At 44.5% G+C, this 8,630-nt stretch overlaps 2 protein-coding genes across 3 annotated transcripts in view; both read right to left on the bottom strand.

Annotated features, from left to right (window-relative positions):
- LOC112142307 (microtubule-associated protein RP/EB family member 3) overlaps positions 1 to 7,459 on the bottom strand; it is an 18,237-nt gene extending 10,778 nt beyond the window's left edge. Inside the window, exons 1-2 of the mRNA XM_024265587.2 lie at positions 7,328 to 7,459; positions 3,908 to 4,030 (exon numbers count right to left, since the gene is read on the bottom strand). Of these exons, the coding sequence (XP_024121355.1) occupies positions 3,908 to 4,030; positions 7,328 to 7,421 (217 nt within the window). The 5' untranslated portion in view covers positions 7,422 to 7,459. The remainder of the gene's footprint in view (positions 1 to 3,907; positions 4,031 to 7,327) is intronic.
- Positions 7,460 to 7,814: 355 nt separating this feature from the next.
- The window catches only part of LOC112142313 (protein NLRC3), a 5,802-nt gene continuing 4,986 nt past the window's right edge, over positions 7,815 to 8,630 (bottom strand). For both annotated transcript variants that reach the window (XM_024265591.2, XM_024265592.2), the window contains exon 6: positions 7,815 to 8,043. In XM_024265591.2, the coding sequence (XP_024121359.1) occupies positions 8,014 to 8,043 (30 nt within the window). In that variant the 3' untranslated portion in view covers positions 7,815 to 8,013. The remainder of the gene's footprint in view (positions 8,044 to 8,630) is intronic.

Genomic DNA, 8,630 nt, shown 5'->3' with positions numbered 1-8,630 from the left:
TGCTTACGTACCTCAATACGAGGGTCACGGTTAGATACGAGGGTCACGGTTCGATAGGTACCTCAATACGAGGGTCACGGTTCGATACGAGGGTCACGGCTCGATACGAGGGTCACGGCTCGATACGAGGGTCACGGTTCGATACGAGGGTCACGGTTCAGGACGTATTTAACAAAAAAAACCTGAAATCCTTTTATTCCACGGATTATGATTTATTTTGCAAACAGAAACAAAAAACTAGCAACATTTTAGCTGTTTTGGCAATTAGCTGTTATATCTGCATTATGCTAGCTTTTTTGGATGTTTCGACAGTTACTAAGGATTTCTTGGCTTTTTTGGACTAGCTAATATCTTAGCCACAGGGCAACTGTTTTGGCTTTTTTAGGCTATTTTTCAGTTTTCTTAGGCTATTTTGGAGTTTAGCTAATATTTTAGCTTTATGTTAGCTTTTTTGGCTAATTTAGGCTTTATTTCCGTTTAACTACTATTTTAGTTACATGCTAGCTGTTTTGGGTGTTTGGGGATATTTTTCAGTTTTTTGTTTTTTTTTTTGCCTATTTTGGAGTTTAGCTAATATTTTAGCTACATGCTAGCTGTTTTGGCTAAATTAGACATTTTTCCAGCTTTTTAGATTAATTTGGCAATTAGGTCATTTTTTTAGCTTGCTATCCGACAATGAAGTGCAGAACAAATCGGTTCAAAAACAGTTTTTATCCAAGAGCAATAGTCTCTTTAAATTCAACTTAAAGGTTTCTGCGCAATAGTATGTATGATGTATGCAGAATGGGAGATGTGTGCTTGGTTTTATTGTTTTATCTTTTAGTATTTTAGTATTTATATTCATATATTTTAATAGGAATATATTTTAAGTCGAGCGCTAGGATTTTGTTTTTATACTTTTATACTCTTAAACTTGTACTACAGCTAATGTGATCAGGGAGACAGGTAGGAGTGTACTTGGTGTGTCATCAGGAAAGAGAGTTGATAAGGAGACTTGGTGGTGGAATGAGGAGGTGCAGGAGTGTATACGGAGTAAGAGACTAGCTAAGAAGAAGTGGGACACTGAGAGGACTGAGGAGAGTAGACAGGAGTACAGGGAGATGCAGCGTAAGGTGAAAGTAGAGGTGTCAAAGGCCAAACAAAGAGCTTATGATGACTTGTACGCTAGGTTGGGTAGTAAGGAGGGAGAGACTGACCTGTACAGACTAGCAAGGCAGAGAGATCGAGATGGGAAGGACATGCAGCAGGTTAGGGTGATCAAGGATAGGAATGGTAATGTGGTGACAGGTGTCAGTGGTGTAATGGAAAGATGGAAAGAATACTTTGAAGAGTTGATGAATGAAGAGAATGAGAGAGAACAAAGAGTAGAAGAGGTGACGGTTGTGGAGCAGGAAGTAAGAAAGATTAGTAAAGGTGAAGTGAGAGGGGCTTTGAAGAGGATGAAGAGTGGAAAGGCTCTTGGTCCTGATGATATACCTGTGGAGGTATGGAAGTGTCTAGGAGAGATGGCAGTGGAGTTTTTGACCGGGTTGTTCAACAGGATCTTAGGTGGTGAGAAGATGCCTGAGGAATGGAGGAGAAGTGTGATGGTGCCCATTTTTAAGAATAAGGGAGATGTGCAGAGTTGTGGTAACTACAGAGGAATAAAGCTGATGAGCCATACAATGAAGGTGTGGGAAAGAGTAGTGGAAGCCAGACTAAGAGCAGAAGTGAACATTTGTGAGCAGCAGTATGGTTTCATGCCAAGAAAGAGCACTACAGATGCAACATTTGCTTTGAGGATGTTGATAGAGAAGTACAGAGAAGGTCAGAGAGAGCTCCACTGTGTCTTTGTAGATCTGGAGAAAGCTTATGACAGAGTGCCCAGAGAGGAACTATGGTATTGTATGAGGAAGTCTGGAGTGACAGAGAAGTATGTCCGAGCAGTGCAGGACATGTATGAGGGCTGTAAGACAGTGGTGAGGTGTGCTGTAGGGGTGACAGAGGAGTTCAAGGTGGAGGTGGGATTACATCAGGGATCAGCTCTGAGCCCCTTCCTGTTTGCAATGGTGATGGACAGACTGACGGATGAGGTTAGACAGGAATCACCATGGACTATGATGTTTGCAGATGATATTGTGATTTGTAGTGAGAGCAGGGAACAGGTGGAGGTGGAGTTAGAGAGGTGGAGGTTTGCCCTGGAAAGGAGAGGAATGAAGGTTAGCCGCAGTAAGACAGAGTACATGTGTGTGAATGAGAGGAACCAGAGTGGAAGAGTGAGGTTACAGGGAGAAGAGATAAAGAAGGTGGAGGAGTTTAAGTATTTAGGGTCAACAGTACAGAGTAATGGAGAGTGTGGAAAAGAAGTGAAGAGGAGAGTGCAAGCAGGTTGGAATGGGTGGAGAAAAGTGTCAGGTGTGATGTGTGACAGAAGAGTTTCAGCACAAATGAAAGGAAAGGTGTACAAGACTGTGGTGAGACCAGCCATGTTGTTTGGACTAGAAACAGTGGGACTGAAGAAAAGACAGGAAGCAGAGCTGGAGGTAGCAGAGATGAAGATGCTGAGGTTCTCTTTGGGAGTGACCAGGATGGATAGGATCAGGAATGAATACATCAGAGGGACAGCACATGTTAGAGGTTTTGGAGATAAAGTCAGAGAGGCCAGACTGAGATGGTTTGGACATGTTCAGAGGAGAGACAGTGAATATATTGGTAGAAGGATGCTGAGTCTAGAGCTGCAGGAAAGAGGTCTAGAGGAAGACCAAAGAGGAGGTTTATGGATGCAGTGAATGAAGACATGAAGGTGGCTGGTGTTAGAGTGGAGGATGCTGAAGACAGGCTTAGATGGAGGAAACTGATTCGCTGTGGCGACCCCTGAAGGGAAAAGCCCAAAGGAGAAGAAGAAGATTTAAGGTAACACTGTAAGTCTTTTGAAATATATCTGGGATGTTTTCATAGTGTTACCTACTAAGTTGTTCAACATGTTTGTTTTGACAGGGCTGGGTGATGACGTCGGAGGTGGGCAATCTTGTTGGACATTGTACGATATAGAGATGAGGCAAATCTTGCAGGTATTGTACTTCTTGTGACAGTTCTCTCTTCCTGATCATCATATTTGACGGTGAACCCTGGATCTCTTCACACTGCAGGTTTTAGTGTCTGTGGCCGGTCCTCAAACACTAGCTGGAAGCGGCTCACACAGCAGCTGCATCAGTGCGAATCCAAGCGGCCACAAAGTGAAAAGTCCACGAAAACGGGCACAGAAGTCCGACATTCTGCTCTACGCATGTCTGCAGAGACTCCCCACTGAAAGAAGCTGCCAGAACGCAAGCACATGCCGGCCACAGAACTACTGCATTAGCCTCTTCCAGCTAATGTTTTTAGCATTTGGACTCCGCCTCCCGGGAGACGGGCAAAGGATTCTCTGGTTGGGAGGGGGGAGAGTATGAGTGGACCTGAAGCAAAAAGACTCAGAAACGAAGACATGAACATACAGACACGCTAAAGGTAGCTCACGGTGGTACTGAATAAATAGAATGCGTACCGTGAAAAATGGCGTACCAAACCGTGGAACGCGTACCGAACGGTTCGGTTTTATGTCGAAGCATTCCTATGTGACACGAATGGAACCATGACCCTAAAACCGTGACATGAACATAACCGTGACACGACCAGAACCGTGACCCTAAACCGTGACACGGACAGAACCGTCTGTGTTGTCGGTGACTGAAGTAGGACCGGAGGACCATGTTGAGGAAAGAAGCTGAAATGGTAAAGAGGACTTTGGTCTCTAGAACAGGAGTCCCCAAACTACGACCTCTGCTCTAGAACATGGTTCTGGTTCTTCTAGAACTCTAGAAGCGGTTTGCAGTCTGGAACATCTTCAAACATCACTGACTCTGCTGCGAAGGCCACACCCGGAACTCACCTGAGCACAGCTGCTCCACCTTGGTATAGTTGAGGTGCAGCGAGTCGTTGACCCATGCCAGCATGTCATGGCGGCTCAGGTTGTCGATGGACACAGAGGTGGCGTACACGTTGACTGCCATGCCTGTGGCGACACAAACAGCAGAGACGCAAACGGTTTTACCACCAGAACTTAGACCGGCATCCTTCTGAGAGGCGGGACACCAACAAGCCAAAACCCCGCCTCCCGGTCTCAGCTTCAGAAGCTGAGAACCCAAACAGAGCCGGTTCTGTTTCAGAAACCCATGGTTCCGTAAATGTTGGATTCTGTTTGTCAGAAGTGAGTTTGTGATGTTGTTGTTCCTCCTCAGTCCTCCTCACACCTTCACCACCTTCTGCTCCGCCTCCTCAGCCTGCACTTTACTGGCTCTGATCCTCCGGAAGGAGGTCCAATCAGCTGGTGTTCTCCTCCTTCCACTCTTACGTCTCTCTGTGTTCCTCGGTTCTCCTCTGATGTTCCAGTCCTCACCAACTCCGTCATCCTCATGTCGTTAGAGTCTGATCCATCACCTCCATCATCATATTTATAAATAAACCAGAGAGAATTATAACGTCATATAATCTAGTGTGTGGCCTATCAGATCATAATTTAATTTTGATTAATAGAAAACTGACCCAAAATCGTTTCACCAGGACCAAAAACATTCTTTATGAGGTTAAACTGATAATTCCTCACAAGGATATGCTGAAACTCCAAACAGCTGAAAGAGCTTAGAGTGAGAAAGTTCTAAGTCACAACCAGGATTGTTGCAATGATTTTACATCCAAAATCAAACGCAAAGTTTATCAAGCAGAGAAAAATACCAAGAAAACTGCAGTCTCCATGGATATCCGCTCATATTCGTCAACTCATGAAAAAACGAGATCTTGTTTTAAAAACTTAGTTTTAAAATCTAAATACTACATCTGTGTTTTATCTGAGGCTAAAGGGAACGCGAAAACAATCTGGAAACGACTACAAAACCTTACAAATCCCAATGCCACCACTGATTCAAAATATGAAAGAACAGTAATATCTTAGTCCAACGTCTCACACACATAATAAACCTCTCCATCCGAAGTGGTCAATTCCCAGGTGAAACCAATCTTTAAATCAGGAGACACTCAAGAAGTTTCTAACTACAGACCCATAGGTCTAAAGTCCTTGACAAAATAGTTTCTGAGCAACTCAAACTATCTGGGAGATAAAAATCTTTTACATCCTTGTCAATTTGGCTTTAGACCTAACTACTCAACTGAAACAGCCACTTACTATTAGAACAGATCAATCACTGGATAAAGGAAATGTTGTTTTTCTTGACTTGAAAAGGGCATTTGATACTGTAAACCACAATATCCTCATTTCAAGACTTTCCTCTTTTCATTTTTCAAAACGCTCTGTGTCTTGGTTTAAATGTTATCTTCAGAAACTGGAACAATGTCAATAATATCAATAATTGCAAACCTACATTTCATGAAATACAACCTGGAATTCCACAGGACACCATTCTTGGTCAGATTCTTTTCAGCTTATACATCAACAGTCTTCCAGAAGTCTGTCCCGACCTTAACAACAGATGTATGCTGATGACACAGTAGTCTATGTTTCCAGTAAAGACTGTAGTACAGTCAGCCAAAAGTGAACCAATGGCTTAAAAAATATATCCACCTGGTTGAGAGAATCTTGTTTGACACTCAGTACTAAAAAATCAAAGTGTATCTGTTTCTCCATAAAAAAACTGCAACTAATTCCTTTCGTGTTTTTGTGAATGGGAAACAGATCGATCAAGAAGAAAAGGAGGAAGAAAAATATCTAGGAGTAATTTTAGATTCCAACCTAAACTTCAAAAGCCATATAAAAAAATATGTAAAATTGTCAAGCAAAACAAGTTTGAAACAAGGAGATTGAAACATTTGAAACTTGTTTCAAATGTCTGACTTCTGAGTCTGCTTGGATCTTTCTGAACTCACGATCTTCTCACACCTGTCTCACGGAGTTACTGTGTGGTCACAAACACTCCAACCTGCAGAGAGACTTTATATAATCGAGCTTTAAAGATCTTAGATTTGAAACCAACTCAATTCCACCACTGCCACATTTTATTAAAACACATTTTAACATTCGATCCATTTTAATCTTTTAAAATGAACGTTAAATGTCTTGATGAATTAGCAACTAAACCTTTGACCAATTTAATTTATAAACTAGAGAGTTCCAGCAGACCCACTGGAGCAGCCTGAAATAGAAACTGCAACGTTCCCTTTGGTAAACGTCTGTTCTCTCTGTGAAGGGAAGCAGACTCTGAACTCACTCCAGCTGATATGAAGTCTATAACCAGCTTCAGTCTTTTTAACCCTTCCGTCTCTTTGGGGTCCAGATGACCCCACTTTAATGTAATCGAGCCAAGGAGAGCGGAAGGGCTAACAGAGTCCTGGCTGTTGCAGTTAATTGTGTACATTCTGACTAGTTTAAATGTGGAGACGATCTCGACCAACAGCTGTGTGTGTAGACAGGCCCCGCCCACTCTAGTTCACTATTTAGACCTGGTTGTTTCATGATGTTAAGCTCGCTCTGTTGCCATCTTCTTTTCTTCTCTAACCCCCCCCCACCTCCCTCTTCTTTTTTACCATCCGGTCCAACTAAAAAAGAAAGAAAAAGATACAAACAGATCAATATAAATAAAGTTCAGCATGAAACACAACAGATAAACTCCTGGTGTGACAGTACCGTCTGTCCAACACTAGAGGCTCTCCTCGGTTCGATCAGCTGTTGGACAGGACACGTTATAAAACAGACCTGACTGTACAGCAGCAGCACTGCACAGTGAGGTCTGTTCGCTTTTACCTCTTTGATACGTCTCAATTTGATGTCATTTTGCCATCAGCCGTTTTATCTCCTATCCTATCTCATTCTTCTACTGGATGAAAGCCCACCTGAGGACACATGCTGCAGGTTAGCTTCAAGCGTCACGTGAGCTCTGCTGTCTGTCTGTGTTTAGACACCAGAACCAGAACCAGAACTTCCTCTGACTGAAGGTAGACGCTTGTTTCTGGACGTCTGTACATCAAAGCTGGGTCACCTGGACCCGAAGACATCAGAGGCTCCATGAACCGCTGGCAGAGAGCCAGCCGCCACTTCCTGTTTGGAACGCCAGGAGGGAGGGGCCAGTCTTGGTTCTGATGTACGGTCACCCCCCCACACACGCACACATGTACCATGACCGCCCCGCATCAGTCCTCTCCACAAGCAGGGCGGGAACAATGCCCCCCCGCAGGCCCCGCGCCTCCAGACTGAGCGGGGCGTGACGGGACATCCACGTCCGCGCGGGGGGAACGGAAAAAGGCCCCCTCGTGGGGGGAATCTGCGGGTCATGCTGGGGGGGTTGTCCTCGCGGGCACTCACCGTCTCCGGGGAGGTCGCGGGGAGATGCTCCCGTCGATGTCTCGCGCGGAGGTTTGCTAGCTTTCAGGCTGCAACAACCCAATGCAGGGCGCATGCGCGCGGCTCGTGCTCGTCAGAACCGGTAGATCAATAGATTCCGACAAAAATGAAGATGGTTTTATTGATGGATTTTAGTAGAAATCTGTACGAATTTCAACCATAATTATTGTTATATTAATTTAAGTATATATTGATCTAATTGAATATTATTATTATTCATAATCTAATATAATAATATCATTAAACTGTTCTATCCATCCGTGTCTGCTCCAGCACAGAGGAACAGGGTTGTGAGGCGGGAATCTTTGGTGTGAAATGAAACATCTGAACCCATAGTTTAAAACGGCGAAGAGTCTTTAACGTCAAAGGCCAGAGGAACTTTTAAACCATTTTCTGTCAGACGGAGAGTCCAGGACCGGATCCTGCTGCGATGAAGGAAAGGACCAAACTCTGTCCACGTCTCTTTATTCAGACATTCTCATACAGTGAGAGCTGTGCATCTGCAGCTGGAAGACGCCGGGCTCGCCACATGGTGGCGCTGTCCTTCGCAGAACACAGTACATCTGGTTCTAGCAGGGTTCCTGTCCTGGTTTTGCTCTGATCTCCTCATGACTGTAGGACTTGACCTCCCCAGCAGGACCCAGACTTCAGGTGCACACCCTCACCACCACCTCCACCTGCAGAGAGAAGCCTCATCAAAACGTACTCCTCATCATCAGTCATGAAGAAGAGCAGCAGATCCGAGTGGGGTGGGAGGGGGGGTGTTAGGGGAGGAGCTGAAACCTGTCAGGCCATCAAAGACCAACAGGTGAACAGGTAATACTAAAGCTCTGTTTGAACAGAGGATCTGAGAGGAACAGACCTCCACGAGCTCAGGTTCAGATCTCCTTCAGATCAGGTTCAGATCTTCTGGAGATCAGGTTCAGATCTTCTGGAGATCAGGTTCAGATCTCCTTCAGATCAGGTTCAGATCTTCTAGAGATCAGGTTCAGATCTCCTTCAGATCTTCTGGAGATCAGGTTCAGATCTTCTGGAGATCAGGTTCAGATCTTCTGGAGATCAGGTTCAGATCTTCTGGAGATCAGGTTCAGATCTTCTGGAGATCTGGTTCAGATCTCCTGGAGATCTGGTTCAGATCTCCTTCAGATCAGGTTCAGATCTTCTAGAGATCAGGTTCAGATCCAGGAGGAGCTGTAAACATGAGAAGAACTGAACCTGGACTCACCGTGGTTCTCTTCAGCCTCTGGTGAGTCCTTTTGGTGAC

The sequence above is a fragment of the Oryzias melastigma genome, unplaced genomic scaffold (genome assembly GCF_002922805.2).
Source record: "Oryzias melastigma strain HK-1 unplaced genomic scaffold, ASM292280v2 sc00254, whole genome shotgun sequence".
In the NCBI taxonomy this organism is placed as follows: domain Eukaryota; kingdom Metazoa; phylum Chordata; class Actinopteri; order Beloniformes; family Adrianichthyidae; genus Oryzias; species Oryzias melastigma.
Note: the sequence above shows the minus strand (reverse complement) of the source record. Positions and strands in the feature narration are given on the sequence as shown.